Genomic DNA, 21,195 nt, shown 5'->3' on the forward strand with positions numbered 1-21,195 from the left:
TTGACCCAAGGCTGTATCTTGGGAAGTTTAGCCAACCAGCATTTTTGACTTGATTTTTTTTTATCAGTGACTCTCATGTGGTAAAATTTCATTACTTTTATTCTGGAAGCATTTTCCTTGTAGACCAGTGTAACAAGCTTTTAGCCCTCAAAAAAACAAACAAAAAAAAAAAACTCACCCTCGTAGACAAAAATGTACACACATGAAAACTACTATAAAATCATACATCAACATAACCTGAGGAAATATGAACAACGAGAAATGTCTCGAGAAAAGTAAATGCAATTTTATTAATATTATACCTGTTACTAAATGTTTTGTGTATTTGTAATTGTAGTGTAAGTTGTAATGCACATGTGTAAATAATAAACTGATAAACTGATGCAGAATATTGTTAAAACTGCACTTGTTTTTCCTAAGACATTTCTAGTTGTTCATGTTATTCAGATTTTTAACCCTTGTGTGGTGTTCAGATTTGTGTTATTCAGCCAGTGTTTATGGGTGTGGTGGTCCCGCTGCTTTTGTGGGTATTTAATTCAACATAATCAAATGATTTTATGTTAAAAACTAAACAGATGTTTACTTCATCCCAATTACAAGCAACATAAAAAGCATATATGTTTAATATTTGCCTTTGCTAGATCACACTTATAAATTTAAGTGCTACTCATTTTTAGTTTGTTTTTTAATACAATGTAATATAATCAAGATATGTACAGAAGAGGATTAGGGCCACTTGAAAAAAAAAGTCAAATTAAGGTCCAATATATTTTTTTATCATTATTCTGAGAAAAAAAAGTCTGAATTCTGACTTTTTTCTCAGAATTCTGACTTTAATCTCAGAACAATAATTTTAAAATATTTAACCTGTTTAACCCTGACCATATTTTCAGGGGAAAAACGCCTAAAAAGACATAGCCAAAGTAAATGAAGAATTACTTATAATACTTATAATAATAAGGTTCATATGGATGTTCTTGGTGTCTATGGACATTTAGAGACCTCACAGAATCTATTCCCATTCTCTAAAATATTGTATTTATTCCTATGCCTGAGTAAACTGTAACAAACTAAAAGAGAAATTAGAATTTTTTATCCTCGCCTGTTTTTTTTCGGCTGGATTGACGATGATATGCATAAATGAATTGTTCGTGTCGGAGATTTTTAATAGCGTATATTTCACCCCACAAAGATTAAACATCATGTTTGAACACTAAAGTTTGCACTAAAATACACTTTTGATGTACTTTTATTAACATTAGGGTCTAAACTTTGAGCAAAAGTTGAAAAAAACATCCATTGTCCTGATTTTTTATATTTTGTTAGTAGATGAATATTAATGTAATTTTTTTGGTTTGGTCTGATAGGGCTAAATTAAAGATATTTTTCTCTGAATTCTGACTTTTTTCTCAGAATTATATATACATATATATATATATATATATATATATATATATATATATATATATATATATATATATATATATATATATAAATATATGACCTTATTGTATTTTTTTTAGCCCTGCAATGAACTGGTGAAATGTCCAGGGTGTACCCCGCCTTCGCCCATAAGTAGCTGGGATAGACTCCAAGCGACCCCCGTGACCCTAGTGAGGATAAAGCGGGTTCAGAAAATGAATGAATGAATGTTTTGGGTTTTTTTTCAGTGGCCCTAATCCTCTTCTGTAAGATATGAGAGGAAAAAATGCATTAAAAAATAATTACTCATCATTTTACTTTTGATAAAAAATGAAAACGGGTCCCACAGACCCAAACACCATACAAGGGTTAAAGAAATAATGCAGATATAAACATTATCATAATGTAATTTTCCTTTTTTCACTGGTATTATTTCACTGGTCCATTCCACCTCAGATCATATTGGGGTGAATGTGGCCTCTGAACTAAAATGAGTTTGACACTCCTGTCTTAGGTGATTCTTGTCATCTTCTTCTTCAGGTGGGGCAGCTCCCTAGTGCCCTCTATTAACGAGCCACCACCGGCCAAAACATTAGTTCCACCTGCTTTATTTTCCTTCTACTTTGACTTTTACTTGTGCAGGAGTACTTGTACATCGCTGTGTACTGCAGTCTGTCTACCACGGTGCAGGACTCTAGTCTTCTACAGCAGAGTCATTTTGCCGTCCCTTCCTTTACTTCCTGTCCATGGTGGACTCGTCCTCTTATGTTTCATGTTCTGAAGGCTCAGTGGACTCAGCGGAGGCGCTGGAGGCAGGGCGCTTTAAAACATGACATCAGGTGCACACAGCCATGCAAACCAATAATAGCCCCTTCTCATGACGCCATGACTTCATCCCATGCAAGATTTATCAGGACCGCCGACAATGAGGCCAGCAGTCAGAGAAATAACATCAGCCAGGCACAGGCTTGTGTAACTGCACCATCCAACTAGGACTGCATTTATACTGACAACTGGAACAAACAAATCTGGTCCCAGCCACATTCTTTGCTTTATGATGGTTATAGTTCAGAATATTTAATAATGAGGCTCGTGTTATCTTATCTTACTGGAATTTCTACATAAATATTTAAGCTTCCTTGTGTCTTTTCAACCCTTAACCCTAAAACGACAAACATATCATATTTGACACATGGGTTTTGAAGCCTTCTACATGATCAGTGTGATATTTTTTATCTTGAAAAACCTGATGTATACATTAGATGCCTGACTGGACAGAAAAGAGTTTAATGAACAATAGCTACAAGCTAATGAGGAAATATTAAAAAAAATAAAATAAAATAAAAACTCTGTTTTAGTGAGGACAGAAAAGTAAGCTTTGTTTCCTGTGTATGTTTAAGTAATGTTAGTGTTTCCAGTTGATGTTCGTACTTCACTACATTCATCTGACAGCTTTAGTTAATTTTACCGATTTGACACAATGGATAATATAACAAGCTTTTTTCCCTCAAAAAAAAAAAAAAAAAAAAGAAATTAACCCTTGTAGACAAAAATGTACACACACACAAAAACAACTATAAAGTCATCTTACGTCAACATTTTTTCTTATTTTTACTTTTTTTATATATATCTCTTAACCCTATAACGTCAAACGTATATTTGATACATGAGTTTTGAAGCCCTCTGCATGATCAGTGTGAAACTTTTTTTCTTGAAAAACCTCATGTATACAATTAGAAACATGTAATACACAGATAATCCACCAGGGGGGAGGAATTCATTCACCAGAGGCCTTTCCAGTGACACTACAAGACTGTCATTAATGAGGAAGGAGGCAGAACTTTGACAATTTTTAAAAGCAATAATCAATTTGTTAGACATGTTTGTGTTATACTATGGTTTTGTTTATTCAAAAATAATATTTGAGCATTAAGACCTGATGTATCAAATATGATACAAAATTAAAACTCATACATGGAAATTGATACTTGAAAAAAAACATTTTGGTTGTTCAGAAGGACCAATAAAGGCTCCGGTTTCAAAGAACTGGAATTTTCTGTCGATGATTTAATGGTTCAGGTTTTACAGGGTATTCTAATTTGTATCTTATCGCTGGATTCTTGTCAATACACACCCCTAATAGTAGCAGTGGGTCTTTATGGGTTAATTATTTCTGATCAGAAGACCATTTTGTTTGATGATGGATGTTTGGGTCTTTATGGGTTAAAGAAATGCCTTTGGAGTTAAAAATACATTTTGCATCGTCTTGGTCCTTAAAAGTTTATTTTAGATTTTGCTGTAGTTGCCAGAAATTGTGTGAGTCCACGAGCACTAATTTGTGTTCATGCTCCGTCGTCTCTTCTTCTCACAGATGAGTGTATTCTTAGGCGTGGGTGCATTAGTACAGTAGTCATCCTGTGCTGTTCTAAATATAGAAGCACAGAAAAAGCAACGTCGGCTGTTTTTCCTCTCCTGCCACCTCTGACATGCACCTCCACCATCAGCCCTCTGCGCCTCCCCATCATCCCCCTAACCTTTACGTCTGCCCTCTAGGAGCGCGCTGCCAAATGGAGGACGTCGGACGGTTTGATGGATGGCCTGACCACCAACGGCGTGCTGGTGATGCACCCAGCGGGGGAGTTTGTATCTGAGCCAGCCCCGGGTGTCTGGAGGGAAATCTCAGTTTGCGGCAACGTCTTTGCCCTGAGGGAGACCCGCTCCGCCCAGCAGAGGGGAAAACTGGTAAGGGATGGAGGGGGGGAGGAGTCATCTGGATCTGGATCTGGATCTGGATCTGGATCTCGGATCTGGATCTGGATCTGGGGCGATGATGCGGCTCATCTTGTTTTGCACCTTAACGTTTCAGTACAACTACACTCTCAAAAATAGAGGTACGAGATCAGAACATTTATGTACCTATAAGTACATTTTTTAAGAATGTTCTCTCAAAAGTATTGGTCTTTAGGAGGCCAGAATTGCACCTTTAGACTATGAAAAAGGGTCCAAAGTTATGTAAAGTACAAATTTCTACTATAAGGTACCATGCAGCATTAAAAAATGTGTGTAGACCATGAGAATAGGCTATAGGGGTGTCAAACATGCGGCCCGGGGGCCAAATGCCAAAGGGTCCAGTTCGGCCCCCGGGATGTTTTTGACAAGTGCAAAAAATTATACCGTCTTGAATTGAAATAAGCAAAAAAAAATTTAGCTTGAATAAGGAAAAAATCTTGAATTAAGCAAAAAAAAAAAAAAAACCTCTTCAATTAAGTAAAATAAAAATCTAGAATTAAGCCAAAAAAAATCAATGAAGTAAAAAAAAATAAAAAATCTTCAATTAAGCCAAAAAAAACCCTCAAATTTGCCAAAAAAAATCTTGAATTAAGCCAAAAAAGTCTTCAGTTAAGTAAAAAAAAAAAAAAAAAAAAAAAATTTGAATTAAGCCAAAAAAAATCTTCAGTTATGTAAAAAAAAAATCTTGAATTAAGCCAAAAAAAAAAAAAAAAATCTAGAATTAACAACTTAAATTTTTTTTCTTTTTTTTAGTGCAAAAATAACATTGAATTATGAAAATATTTACATTTTCAAACTATCCTGTAACAATAAAATGTGAATAACCTGAACAAATATGAACAACCTGAAATGACTACAGAAAATTAAGCACAATTTTAACAATTTTTCTGCCTGTTCCTCAGTGTTTAGTGTCTTTGTAGATCTGATCCATAATGCACATGGAGAAATGATAAGTTGAGGAATAATATTGTTAAAATTGCACCAAATTTTCTTACATTTTTTAATTTAAATTTCAGTTTTTTCAGGTTTTTTTTTTTTTTTTTTGATAGTTTATTAAAGTAAGTATTTTTATAATTTAATGGGGTTTTTTTACACTAAAACAAAGACAAAAATTTGGAGTTGTCATTATTTATAGGTTATTATGTTATTATTTTTCTGGTCCGGCCCACTGCAGATCAAATTTAGCTGAATATGGCCCCTGAACTAAAATGAGTTTGACACTCCTGGTCTACAGGCTAGGAGAACTGAACAGTAGGCCTAATTATAGTTCAAACATTAGGCTTAGCGCATTGTTTATTATATATCATACTGTAATTACTCTATATTATATTTAATAATAATTGGTGTTTTAATTTAATAGCCCAGTTAGCTCAATGATAATAGCCTAATAATTTATTTATCTTATTAGAACCTCTGATTATTGCCATAATCTCTGTTTTATCAAGTTTTCATTCACACCTCCATGTCTTGATGTCGTCTCTTGCCTATGCCGTTTTTGTTTTTTTGTTTTTTTCTCAGTTAGGCCACCGGTTCAAACTTTAAACATCATGGCATTATCAACTATACGAGAGTTTTCTTTCTTTGTAAAGTACTTAAGGTACAAAAATGGACCATTTCGAAAGGGTACAGAAATGTCTCTCAAAAAAGTACACCCCCAGTGACAAGCATTTGCACCCTTTTAAGTATAAGCTGGTACCTGTACTTTTGAGAGTGCACTATGATTGAGATTGTACAACAGGATTAGTACAGACCAGTAGCCTGTAGGACTTCTCCCTCCCATTGATTTGAAATATTATGAAATGAAATATTCATGTAGCTTGTTGTCAATAATTATTATGATAAATGTCAAATCAATATTTCTTTTAAGGTTAAAGGCTGATTTTTCTACTGGGTGGTTACTTGTTATTCAAAATGATTACTTAGTGTCAAAGCGTGATGAATGTTTCTGAAATGTTAAGATAATTTTTTTTTTTTTAATCAGGGCTATTGATAGGAATAGTGGATCAACAGGTATTAAACAGTTTTGATCAGTAGATACGTTTGGTTACCAATGGATATTTGAGTCTTTATGGGTTAAAGATACAGACACATGTACAAATCAATGTTACTTATCCTCAAGGGTAATTTATTTTCCATCTTCTACAAAAAAAAAGTAAAAATAAAAGTAAAATGAAGTAACTAATCATTAGTCTAGTCCAGGGATCTGCAAGCTTTACAATCTAAAGAGCCATTTTTGACTCGAAAAAGACGAAAAAATGTGACTGGAGCTGTTAAAAAACAATATTAAATGCATTTACATTTTTCCATGAGGGGGCTGTTCTTCTGTATTTGTGATTAGTTTGTTATTTAATTTTGTATTTCCGCTACAGTAATGCAATGTTTGGTGCATTTATGAAATTATACAACTACAATAATAATAATAACAAAAAAAAACCATTCAAGATTTGTAAAATTTTCTAATGATGTACACTATTTCCAAAACAAAATCACATTATATAATAGATAAAAAGCTCAACTTCCATGTATATGGGCTGACTTTTAAACAGCCAAATTATGAACAAATGCAAACTGAGTATCTTTATTAAATCTGGCAAGAAAATAATGTAGTATGACATATATTTTGGTTTATATGCTGTCAAAAAATTGTTTTACTCTGTGTATAGTCTGCATTTTTGCAGATGAACAATGTTTCATTTAGTTCATTTCCAAATGCTCCTTATGTTTTTTGACAAGGGGGAGGGGGCGCATAGAGAGAGACTAAAGAGCCACGTTTGGCTCAGGAGGGAGCCATAGGTACAGACAAAGGTGTAGTGGTCCCTGGAGAAGTGGGTATACTCTCAATTTTTGGCTTCTTTTTTTTTTTTTTTTTTCAAGTAGTCCAGAAAAACACTGTTTAACCCTTTCATGCATGAATTATGAGAACCTTAGTCAATATTTTTTTCTGGAGTGTTTTCATTCTTCTTTAGGCATGAAAAAAAACAATGCAATTGATTTTTTTTTTTTTTTTTTTTTTTTAATGAACCTATTTTTCATGAGTTACAAAAATGTCCACTCAGCTGGAAACAATACATTTAAGTTTTGAAGCAAAGAAACATTTTTAAAAAAAATCATCATCAGATAGTGATATACTGTGTGAAAACTATGAAACAAAAACATTTTTAATGCCACTAATTGCTAAATTGCTACTGTTTTCTCACATTTCATCATACTCTAACATTAGTTATTACTCATTTCATGGAGATAATATCCTCCTGAGACCCAGGAAATTGACAGTTGTAGCTTTTTTACATTAAAAAATTGTCTTGATTGGAAACTGCATAATGCAACAGTTTTTTCAGATACATTTTAAAAATTATTTTTATTTATTTATTGATAATTTTTTTTTTTTTTTAATGGAATGTCATTCGCAATGCACAGCACTTTTTAAAATAAAACTGTCAAACTTTTGACCCCTACAGAGGACACAATGCATTTGGGTCTCAGGAGGATATGCCAAAAAAAAATAAAAAATTGTTTCAGAAAACTGTTAATTATAGTCTAATAACAATTAGCAATTGATTTACACTAAAACATGTTACTGCAGATCAGGTTTATCAAGAGCAGCAACGTTACAGTAATTGTATGAAGTGCAGTATTTGGGATGAGGCATAAGTGTCCACTGTGTTGTCTGATATGGAACTAAAACAACAAAACCCATGAATATACAAGAGAACAGCTGGAGAATAACTGTCCACTGTAATGTCCACTATGCATGAAAGGGTTAAGAAACAGTGACATGTCAGACTATTCTATTTAATTTACCCAAAAATCCATCAGTAGCATTTTTTCACTATTATAAAATGATCATGACTTGATCAGGAGCAGTTTGTAGGTTTTACTGCTCACACAAGCAGCTGCATGAATGGAAATGTATTCAACATGAGGCAAACATAGGAGAACGTTAGCCTTTCATAACGTTAGCCTTTCATAACGTTAGCCTTTCATAATGTTAGCCGTTCATAATGTTATCCTTTCATAATGTTAGCCTACTCCTACAGTTGGTGGCCAGCACTAGTTAACAATATTCTCCTTGGCATAACCCGCCCTACTCTGCCTCTGATTGGCTCATCAGTCCTCATGCCTTAAACATGCGTCAAACATGCGGCCCGCCAGTGGGTCCAGTCCGGCCCATGGGATGAATTAGTGAAACACAAAAATTACACTGAAGATATTAACAATCAAGGATGTCGAAATAATTTTAGGTCAGTTCCGTCTAAAGTGGGTCAGACCAGTAAAATACTGTCATAATAAACTATAAATAATGAAAACCACAAAATGTTCTCTTTGTTTTAGTGTAAAAAAAAAAAAAGTAAAATTACACAAAAATTTTAACATTTACAGACTAGCCTTTTACAAAAAATGTGAAAACCTGAACAAATATGAACAACCTGAAATGTCTTAAGAGAATTAACTGTAATTGTACCATTATTCTGTCTGTTATTAAATGTTTGTGTATTTGTAGATCCACTGTGATCTGTACATTGTAATGAACATGTGAAAATGAGAAGCTGAGGCCAAATAATGGCATAAATTTTTTAAATCGCACTTTTTTTCTTAATAAATTTCATTTTGGTCGTGGTTGTTCATGTTTTTCCACATTTTTTTAAAGGATGTAAAAAATTTGATAATATAATTTTATTTTTTTCACTCTAAAACATAGAAATTAGACATACAAATTTTAGAATTGTTATTATTTTTGTATTATTGTGTTATTATTTTAATCATCCGGCCCACTGCAGGTCATATTGGGTTGTATGTGGCCCCTGAACTAACACGAGTTTGACACCCCTGCCTAAAGTTAACCAATCGAAACAGTGAAGGCACCGAGTACAAGCCAGTTAGAAGTAGAGTAGGGCGGGTCATGGCTTCACCATCCCAGGGAAAAAGATGGGTAATTTGGCTCAGATACTGCTGAATGGTGCACATCAGGGGGATTTAGAAGTGGATAAACGCAATGAAGACTGAAAAATAAGTGGATATACTCCATGTACCCCTGTATACCCTGGACTACACCACTGCTGTAGACCCCTGATCTAGTCTCTCAGCTTCTGTGGTTTGTTAGAACGTGTTGAAGAGTGTGATCTGTATTTGCTTTGACGACTTCACGTTTTCACTTTGAACTTAAAAAGCTAAATTTGCAAATTAGATCCCAGTTGGTTATTTCACCAGTCCTGCATGTAGGATCTGCCTTTGAATCTCAGATTTTTAGTAGAGCTGAACCACACAAACAGTAATGTCCCTGATTGTATTCTGCTCAGTGAAACGGAAACGTTACAAAGATGGAACATGTAAACACTTGTTTGGAGCGCAGAGGGAATTTATGTAATGACTGGATCATGTGGTGGAGCTACTAGATATAAATAAGATCTGATATCATTTCAGGGAACGTAAGATGCAACTCTCTAAGCCAGTGGTTCCCAACCTTTTTTGTCTTGTGACCCCATTTTAACATCACAAATTTTTGGCGACCCCAGACATTCAAAATGGAGACTTTTAAAAAAAAAAAATAAAAAAATTAATTTGTTTTTGGTCATGTAATAGTTTGCTATACTATGTTGCAAACAAGGTTATTATCGTTAACGAAAACTAACAAAATGATGAAAACTAGAATTGAAAAAACATTAAATAAAAACTATAATTAAAAGAAAAAACGATAACTAACTGAAACTGTATTGTGTGCTTACAAAACTAACAAAAATGGATAAAAATTATGGATAAAATTCCATTTGTTTTTGTCTTTGTCAATGTCAGATTGATACGAAAGCGATTTATTTCGCTCTAGCTCACTTGACGGTCTGTCACTTGTCATCACTTGTGGTTTCCAGTCGTCTTCTGGTCCCCACTCTACCTGGAAACATGGAGACTAAAGTTGGGAGAAAACAGTAGAGTCCTGTCTGGGATTTATTTGAATACGACAGAAAAGAAGATAAAAGATGTAAAGAAACTAAAATTAATACTACAACTAAAGTAAAAAATAAGCATTTAGAAAAAAAATGAAAATTAATAAAAACTAGGAAACCTGCTCTAAAAACTAATTAAAACTAACTGAATTAGAGAAAAAAAAAGTCAAAATTAAATAAAACTAAACTATAATGAAAAATCCAAAACTATTAGAACCTTGGTTGCAAATAAACGTTAATTTTAGACGACATTTAGTCTATATAATGTATATTATTATGGACGGAGGCAGTAAAGCCAGGTGTAGATTACTGCACAAAGTGAGAATTTTATTTTCCTTGGTCAGGATATGTACAGTCAGTCCAGCTGTGATTTACAAGGCTGACAGTTAATACTGAACAAACAAGAACTCAAACTATGAATTATGAAAGAGCTGCAGCATCTGAAACTGACCACAATGAACATTTGACAGATAAACAGAACCACAGTGCTTCAGTTTCAGCTTCACAGTTTGTCTTTTATGGATTGGGATTGTCTCTGTCAACTCACCATATATTTTTTATGAACCCTCCGGTATCTGGGTGCGCCTTTTAGGCACATTTTGCACTTCATTTTAAAAAACTTCATATTATTTTTCACAGTTTAAATAAGGTTAGAATTCAAAAGTTGTTCATTTTTGCATGATCTTTAAAATTCTGGCCACCAACTAAAATGTGCACATTGTAAACAAAAGAAAATTACAAGACTAGCATCTGTCTCCCAAGTGTGCCTAAAACGCACTATTTCTTCCATTTGATATGTATGATCAGGGCTGACCTGGATTTACAAAAATAAAGTCAAATTAGAGCAGAAAAATAAATCTATATATAATATTCAATAGTTTGATTTATAGGTGTGCCTTTTTGACACACTTGGTGACAGATGCTAGTATTTTTGAACATTTGACATAGTGCCAAAAATAATAATGCAAATTAACCAATGTTGGAGTTAATCATCGACATATACCAGGCTGCAAAAATCAAATAATATGTGATCCACTTTTTATGTAGTATATTGAAAAATATATATATTTTTTGTGTTTTTTGCATCCAAAAAAAAAAAAAGTTAGTTTACATTATAAACACGGCATTTAAAGGGTTAAAAAATGTGACAATTATTGAGTATTTGGTATTTTTAATTCACGGCTCAAGCTGATAAAATAGAAAAAAGTGTAAAAGAATTAAAAACAAACAGTATGAAAAATTTTTTGACATTATTCCACAAGTGTGCCAAAAAGGCACAGTTGGTGCTTAGTAAGGGCCTTGGTGGACGGGATACTGGAGGGTTAATACTTTTTTTTTTTTTTTTTTTTTATCAATCACTAAAAATTTCAGGTGACCCCATTTGAATTCCAGGCGACCCCACATGGGGTCCCAACCCCTAGGTTGAAAAACACTGCTCTAAGCCTTAATTAGATGAGCACAGTGCCATCCTGTGGTGGTACAAAGAGGGAGTACTGGAAGATTCTGTGGTTTTGAATGGACCAGTTCCACTTTGATAAACAGCTCAGTCTGACCCCTCCTACTTCTTCTTCTTCTTCTCCTTCTTCTTCTTCTTCTATTTTCTGCTTCAGGTTGAGAATGAGTCAAACACCCTCCAGGACGGATCCCTCATCGATCTATGTGGAGCCACCCTGCTGTGGAGGACCCCTGCTGGGCTGCGCCACACCCCCACCCTCAAACAGCTGGAGTCCCTTCGCCAGGAGCTGAACGCGGCCCGGCCCCAGTGTCCGGTGGGCTTCAACACCCTGGCCTTCCCCAGTCTGGCCCAGCGCGAGATCGTCGACAAGAAGCAACCCTGGGTTTACGTCAACTGCGGTCACGTACACGGATACCACAACTGGGGTTACCGCAAGGAGAAAGGCCCCGCCGGTCCTGGGGGGACGGCGCCGGCCAGCACTGGGGAGAGGGAGTGTCCCATGTGCCGGAGAGTGGGCCCTTATGTGCCGCTGTGGCTGGGCTGTGAGGGGGGGTTGTACCTGGACGCCGGGCCACCCACTCACGCGTTCTGCCCCTGTGGTCACGTATGCTCAGAAAAGACAGTGGTGGGCTGGAGCCAGATCCCGTTACCACACGGCACCCATGCCTTTCACGCTGCCTGCCCCTTCTGTGGCACCTGGTTGACGGGGGAGCAGGGCCACATCAAACTCATCTTCCAGGGCCCCGTCGACTGAAGCCCCCACCCGTCGGAAGAAGCACTCAGAGGAACGCGGTGTGGACGGAGCTGATTAAAGACTGTGCTAGAACAAAAATGTGAACACTCGAGTCTGGGCTGACGGAGAACGCACTGATTGCTGAAGAACAGGAAAAGGACTGTTGAAAGGACGGACTGAAAGCAACATGCAATAGTAGACGCCAAGGCTTCAAATGAAATATGATGTGTATGGAGAGAATGTAAATAAATTGTGTTGAAATGAACACATGTGCCATGATGGTTTGTTGCCGTTGAAAGATAATCTAAGAATGTCGAAGCAATAAAAAAATTAACCTTTTTTAAATTATACTAGGGCTGGGCAAGTTAGCGCATTATTACCGCGTTAACGCATTCATTAAATAATGCTGACAATTTTTTTTATCTCACGTTAATGCCGTTTTATTATAACTCATATTCTTCTGCCTCTGCTTGTGTGCGTGTAGCGATTAGCCCAGCAGATAGACAACAGGTTTCCCAAGAAAAGCCGGACGCCAAAAACTTCTCTCCAAATCTTTTACTGTAGACTCACTGTAAAACTGCAACATACAAACAAAATATGTCTGAGTTCTGTTCATTGCCTTAGTACATTTACATGGCATTATACATTTAAATGAATGGGAAAAAGATCGCTAGCTTGATGCTAACTTGAATGGGAAAATCCATAGACACACTAACGATTAGCATGTACAGATTAACTTAAGATTTGCAACGTCTTTTTATCCAGCAACAAAGGTTCACATCAGAGATATTTGATACTATTCATTCTTACAACAACTGAACATAAAATACTCACAGGCAAACGTTTCTCAGGTCATACAAACAGAGTGAAAGAAACGTGTCTGTTAGTTTCTTCTTATGTCCGAACTGGCTACGGGAACACCGCAAGGACAAAACAAACGTTAGTGCAACTTATTCCGACCACTAGAGGACCCCCTTTGCTTGCTTTTAACAACTGAGCATATATTTTGAAAGTCCGTTGCTCTCGCTCTGTGAATACACGTAGGTTTCAACCAATGACAGCATTAGGGGTGGGCTTAAGACTCCTGTCATTCACTCACAACCAGAAATAAACTGGTGGGGACATAAACATGGAGAAAAATACAGGTCTTTTCCATGAACATTTTCATTTTAAATGTCTTCAGATGGTGGGGTTGAGAAGGACACAGTTGTTTGGAAGCACTGCAATGTGGAATTATTTTAATCACCGGAGTACTTCCAGTCTGAAATATCACTTAAAGGCAATACATGCTGTTGATGCTGCACCCCCACCCACCCCACCCCCAACCCGCCACTATATAACTATGCGATTAATCATGATTAATCACAGAAATCCACGTGATTAATTGCGATTAAAATTTTTAATCACTGCCCAGCACTAAATTATACTCAGTATCATTGCTTTATTAATGTTCTTGATTCTTTTCATTTAAAGGTGCTGGAGACTTTCGTGACCAATTTTTCATCAAATCTGTCAAACCTCAGTCATATCCTCAGTATCATGAATCTGTAAGTCTGTCTGTGATTACTCACCTGAATCTCTTGCATTATGGGGAACAATTTCAAAGTGCTATCCACTATAAACAAACCATGTGTTTACAAACAGAGCCGGTTGGTCACTCGGGCATCTTCTGAATTTTGTCGCGATGTGCATTGTGGGAAGTAAAGGCACGCGCAGCTACCTGACAGCAGCAGCTGGAACAGACACGATCGGAAATGGCAGGAACTCCCTTCCTTCCATGCATGTTCCTTAGGGTGGTCCAAAACATTTTTTTAAGATTCTCTGGATTAGAACCCTGCATTTGGTTCCATGTCTGGCCAAATTGCTTTGGTCCAAATTTTATTCAAATTAATTAATATTTAGAGGTTGCACAAGACACACGAAGATTGCTCTATAACATAACTAGCCAAATGAATAAGGCATATTAGAATAATTTGTAATTTTATTCTCAAAATCAAACTGCAACTCACATAAAAATGTTACTTAGAAAGTCCAGCAACCACTGTTGCTTTACTGAAATTACAAAAAATGTTCCTGTGTTCTTTGACAACTTGGAGCCAGTACTGTTTGTGATCTTCATTTTTTGTTCGACTACAGTTGAAGTCTTGAATAAGCTCCACCCCTCTTTCAGCAACATCACTGACAACTTTTCTGGAATGCACAATTTTATCAGCCTTCTGGAAGTCTGCATCATCAGCCCAGTCTTCTGGAGGAATTCTGAAGAATGTTTGTGGCAGATCCAAAGTTTCAAAGAAACGGATGGTGCTGGTGGTGACAGAATCACTGATCTGCTTCCCTTCATAATCTGATGGATTAAGGGCATCACAAAGCACTCAGACGTTGGTTCTGCTCGTACTGCTGCTGCTCTTACAGGTCAGCTCAGCTATGCTGAAAATGAACCATTAGTCAATTTCCAGGAAACTTACAGCAACTTGTGCAACCTCTAAAACATCTCCTTTTTCTTCCAAATTTTTTCCTAAATCATCTTTGAATGCCAAAACCTAATGCAGGGTTCTAACTGAGGTTATCTGAAGCTTTATTTTTTACCAGGATTGTTGGACCACCCTAATGTTCCTCCAGCTGTTTCTGCATGTTTGTTTCATCCATATAATACCATATGGTCGCACTGCCGCTATCAGGTGGCTGCGCAAACCTCTGTTTCCCACAATGCATGTCGCGATAAAATTCTGAAGATGCCCGAGTGACGTCCTGGGTCGATTTGTAAACACACGGTTTGTTTCTGGTGGATGGCACTAAGAAACTGTTCACTGTAATGCAAGAGATTCAGGTGAGTAATCACAGACAGACTAACAGATTCATGATACTGAGGATATGACTGAGGTTTAACAGATCTGATGAAAAACTGGTCACAAAAGTCTCCAGCACCTTTAACTGATTTCTAAGGCAGCTGCGAAACTCATTTTCGCAGTTAAATAAATTAACACAACAGACAGACAGGGCAGTAGAGACCTGTGGACTTTGTGCAGGATGATGGTAAACATACAATTACCGTATTTTCTGGACTATAAGCCACTACTTTTTTCTCATGCGTTGAACCCTGTGGCTTATACAACGATGCGACTCAAGTATAGATTTATATGGGTTAACGGCCTCCAGGGGGCGCTCTAGCAAGAAGCGCAAAAGTGAGACAGACAGGTGGAAGAAGTGATGAAGAGGAGAAGTTTAAGATGAACTTTTAACAATCATTTTGCACAAACCCTCATCATGGAAAACACAAAGAAATGCATATGATACAGCTTTTAAGTTAAAACCAATCGATGTGTCTGTCTAAGAAGGAAATAGAGCTGCAGCACGGAAGTGACAACGGAAGAGAGACGTAGAAGGTGAAGGTGTGTGATGGAGCCTTTCTGAGGATGTTCAACTCCAACACTGAAGAAGACAACTGCAGTGGTTTCAATGAGCAGAAGGAAGATGAAGATACCCATCAATGACTTTTCTGGGTTTTTGAACCAGCTGTGTTCCTGCCGTTTTACTGCCGCGTTACAGGCACTGTTTGGAAAAAAGCAGTGAAGGTATGGAAATAAATATTTAAATAATCTTTGTTTACCATCTTTCTGTGTAAATATCTCATGTTACAACGCGGACACCGGCTGCTTAGAGTCAGGTGCAGCCTATATATGTACAAATATTGTTTTCTTTTAAAATTTGGTGGTTGCAGCTTATATTCAGGTGTGCTCTATAGTCTGGAAAATACAGTATACCACAAACATGCAGAAACCAAGACAACAGAGTCAGAAATTATTTTTAAAAATATGTATAAGTTCAATTAAAAAAAAAAAAGAACGAATGTTGACAGATGTTACAACAAGCGAAGAAGAAGAGTTCTAAAAGAAACATGTCGCGGTATGTGAGGACATCGAATCATTTTTTAATTTAATAATCATAATCATAATAACAATAATATATAATAATAATATTATTTAATAATAATGAATTTATCTGTAAATCAACATGATATTTACGTTTGTTGCCATGTTAATAGAATGACTTCTCGTGTCATCTCACAATAATAAATAAACAAATCATCGCATTTGTGATTTAATGGAAAAACCGACATTGCGCATTTCTGTTTTTTGGACATTTAGTAAGTTAAAGTTAAAGGTAAAGTTTTGCGCAGATGTTCGATGGAAAAGCAACTACAGAAAGATAATCTAAGAATTTTGAGACTCAATAAGATGAACCCTTTGTAGGGCACTCAGAGAAATCAAATTAAATTCCAACCTCAGTGTGTTATTAGTCACTTTTCCATTGACCCACAAATTCTGCGAATATAACTTGCACAATAAAAATTTGCCTTATGGAGCAAAACAAAAATTTTGCCAAAATGAGAAGTTTTTGCGCTGGTGAGAGGTGGTTTTTCGGGCGTAGCAAAATTGGTATATCACACAAAACTGCAATGGAAATACCTTTTTCCGCAACTAGAGTCACGTGAATTAAAATTTTTTTTTTTTTTTAAAACAATGTTGACGGATGTTACAACAAGCGAAGAAGAAGAGTTTTATAAGAAACATGTCATGGTGTGTGTGGACACCGAATAATTTTTTAAAAATGTAATAATAATAATAATAATAATAATAATATAGAATAATAATAATGAATATATCTGTAAATCAACATGATATTTACGTTTGTTACCATATTTATGGAATGACTTCTCGTGTCATCTCACAATAATAAATAAACAAATCCTCGCATTTGTGATTTAATGGAAAAACCGACATTACACACTTCTGTTTTTTCAACATTTAGTAAATATCGGTAAAGTTTTGCGCAGATGTCCAATGGAAAAGCCACTGTTGGAGGACATAACAAGACTTTATTACTTTTGTGAAATTTTAAAAAACCTTTATGTAGAAAATCAAGGTTAATGAAGTTACCATATTTGGTTTCTTACCCATAAGTGGCCAAAAAACATACAAGAAGTATATATATAAAATTTAAGAAAAACATATGTAAGGTGAAAGAAGAGAACATTAGAACATGTATTTTAGAATATTAGAACATATATTTTAGAACATTAGAACATGTAGTTTAGAGCATTAGAACGTATATTTTAGAACATGAGAACATGTATTTTCGAACATTAGAACGTGTATTTTCGAACATTAGCACATGTATTTTAGAACATTAGAACATGTATTTTAGAACATTAGAACATGTATTTTAGAACATTAGAACTTATATTTTAGAACATTAGAACATATATTTTAGAACATTAGAACATGTAGTTTAGAGCATTAGAACATATATTTTAGAACATTAGAACATGTAGTTTAGAGCATTAGAGCATATATTTTAGAACATGAGAACATGTATTTTAGAGCATTAGAACGTGTATTTTAGAGCATTAGAATGTGTATTTTAGAGCATTAGAACATGTATTTTCGAACATTAGAATGTGTATTTTAGAGCATTAGAACGTCTATTTTAGAGCATTAGAACATGTATTTTAGAACATTAGAACATCACTTTTAGAACATTAGAACGTGTATTTTCAAACATTAGCACATGTATTTTAGAGCATTAGAACATGTATTTTAGAACATTAGAACATGTATTTTAGAACATTAGAACATGTAGTTTAGAGCATTAGAACATATATTTTAGAACATTAGAACATGTAGTTTATAACATTAGAACATCACTTTTAGAACATTCGAATGTGTATTTTCAAACATTAGAACATGCATTTTAGAGCATTAGAACGTGTATTTTAGAGCATTAGAACATGTATTTTAGAGCATTAGAACATGTATTTTCGAACATTAGAACATGTAGTTTAGAGCATTAGAACATATATTTTAGAATATTAGAACATGTAGTTTAGAACATTAGAACGTGTATTTTAGAGCATTAGAACATGTATTTTCAAACATTAGAATGTGTATTTTAGAACATTAGAACATCACTTTTAGAACATTAGACCGTGAATTTTCAAACATTAGCACATGTATTTTAGAGCATTAGAACATGTATTTTCGAACATTAGCACATGTATTTTACAACATTAGAACATGTATTTTAGAACATTAGAACATGACTTCTAGAACATTAGAACGTGTATTTTCGAACATTAGCACATGTATATTAGAACATTAGAACATGTATTTTAGAACATTAGAACTTATATTTTAGAACATTAGAACATATATTTTAGAACATTAGAACATGTAGTTTAGAGCATTAGAACGTATATTTTAGAACATGAGAACATGTATTTTCGAACATTAGAACGTGTATTTTCGAACATTAGAACATGTATTTTAGAACATTAGAACATGTATTTTAGAACATTAGAACTTATATTTTAGAACATTAGAACATATATTTTAGAACATTAGAACATGTAGTTTAGAGCATTAGAACATATATTTTAGAACATTAGAACATGTAGTTTAGAGCATTAGAGCATATATTTTAGAACATGAGAACATGTATTTTAGAACATTAGAACGTGTATTTTCGAACATTAGCACATGTATTTTAGAGCATTAGAACATGTATTTTAGAGCATTAGAACGTGTATTTTAGAGCATTAGAATGTGTATTTTAGAGCATTAGAACATGTATTTTCGAACATTAGAATGTGTATTTTAGAGCATTAGAACGTCTATTTTAGAGCATTAGAACATGTATTTTAGAACATTAGAACATCACTTTTAGAACATTAGAACGTGTATTTTCAAACATTAGCACATGTATTTTAGAGCATTAGAACATGTATTTTAGAACATTAGAACATGTATTTTAGAACATTAGAACATGTAGTTTAGAGCATTAGAACATATATTTTAGAACATTAGAACATGTAGTTTATAACATTAGAACATCACTTTTAGAACATTCGAATGTGTATTTTCAAACCTTAGAACATGCATTTTAGAGCATTAGAACGTGTATTTTAGAGCATTAGAACATGTATTTTAGAGCATTAGAACATGTATTTTCGAACATTAGAACATGTAGTTTAGAGCATTAGAACATATATTTTAGAATATTAGAACATGTAGTTTAGAACATTAGAACGTGTATTTTAGAGCATTAGAACATGTATTTTCAAACATTAGAACGTGTATTTTAGAACATTAGAACATCACTTTTAGAACATTAGACCGTGAATTTTCAAACATTAGCACATGTATTTTAGAGCATTAGAACATGTATTTTCGAACATTAGCACATGTATTTTACAACATTAGAACATGTATTTTAGAACATTAGAACATGACTTCTAGAACATTAGAACGTGTATTTTCGAACATTAGCACATGTATTTTAGAACATTAGAACATGTATTTTAGAACATTAGAACTTATATTTTAGAACATTAGAACATATATTTTAGAACATTAGAACATGTAGTTTAGAGCATTAGAACATATATTTTAGAACATTAGAACATGTAGTTTAGAGCATTAGAACGTATATTTTAGAACATGAGAACATGTATTTTCGAACATTAGAACGTGTATTTTCGAACATTAGAACATGTATTTTAGAACATTAGAACATGTATTTTAGAACATTAGAACTTATATTTTAGAACATTAGAACATATATTTTAGAACATTAGAACATGTAGTTTAGAGCATTAGAACATATATTTTAGAACATTAGAACATGTAGTTTAGAGCATTAGAGCATATATTTTAGAACATGAGAACATGTATTTTAGAACATTAGAACGTGTATTTTCGAACATTAGCACATGTATTTTAGAGCATTAGAACATGTATTTTAGAGCATTAGAACGTGTATTTTAGAGCATTAGAATGTGTATTTTAGAGCATTAGAACATGTATTTTCGAACATTAGAATGTGTATTTTAGAGCATTAGAACGTCTATTTTAGAGCATTAGAACATGTATTTTAGAACATTAGAACATCACTTTTAGAACATTAGAACGTGTATTTTCAAACATTAGCACATGTATTTTAGAGCATTAGAACATGTATTTTAGAACATTAGAACATGTAGTTTAGAGCATTAGAACATATATTTTAGAACATTAGAACATGTAGTTTATAACATTAGAACATCACTTTTAGAACATTCGAATGTGTATTTTCAAACATTAGAACATGCATTTTAGAGCATTAGAACATGTATTTTAGAGCATTAGAACATGTATTTTAGAGCATTAGAACATGTATTTTCGAACATTAGAACATGTAGTTTAGAGCATTAGAACATATATTTTAGAATATTAGAACATGTAGTTTAGAACATTAGAACGTGTATTTTAGAGCATTAGAACATGTATTTTCAAACATTAGACCGTGAATTTTCAAACATTAGCACACGTATTTTAGAGCATTAGAACATGTATTTTCGAACATTAGCACATGTATTTTACAACATTAGAACATGTATTTTAGAACATTAGCACATGTATTTTACAACATTAGAACATGTATTTTACAACATTAGAACATGTATTTTACAACATTAGCACATGTATTTTACAACATTAGAACATGTATTTTAGAACATTAGAACATGTATTTTCAAACATTAGCACATGTATTTTACAACATTAGAACATGTATTTTACAACATTAGAACATGTATTTTAGAACATTAGCACATGTATTTTACAACATTAGAACATGTATTTTACAACATTAGAACATGTATTTTAGAACATTAGCACATGTATTTTACAACATTAGCACATGTATTTTACAACATTAGAACATGTATTTTAGAACATTAGAACATGTATTTTCAAACATTAGCACATGTATTTTACAACATTAGAACATGTATTTTCGAACATTAGCACATGTATTTT

General features: G+C 34.1%; 1 protein-coding gene across 4 annotated transcripts in view; it reads left to right on the forward strand.

Annotated features, from left to right (window-relative positions):
- The window catches only part of peli3 (pellino E3 ubiquitin protein ligase family member 3), an 88,958-nt gene extending 76,353 nt beyond the window's left edge, over positions 1 to 12,605 (forward strand). For all 4 annotated transcript variants that reach the window (XM_030162824.1, XM_030162826.1, XM_030162825.1 and 1 more), the window contains exons 6-7: positions 3,976 to 4,164; positions 11,762 to 12,605. In XM_030162824.1, coding sequence (XP_030018684.1) covers positions 3,976 to 4,164; positions 11,762 to 12,361 — 789 coding nt within the window. In that variant the 3' untranslated portion in view covers positions 12,362 to 12,605. The remainder of the gene's footprint in view (positions 1 to 3,975; positions 4,165 to 11,761) is intronic.
- Positions 12,606 to 21,195: the final 8,590 nt, after the last annotated feature.

This window comes from Sphaeramia orbicularis, chromosome 18 (assembly GCF_902148855.1).
Source record: "Sphaeramia orbicularis chromosome 18, fSphaOr1.1, whole genome shotgun sequence".
NCBI lineage: Eukaryota > Metazoa > Chordata > Actinopteri > Kurtiformes > Apogonidae > Sphaeramia > Sphaeramia orbicularis.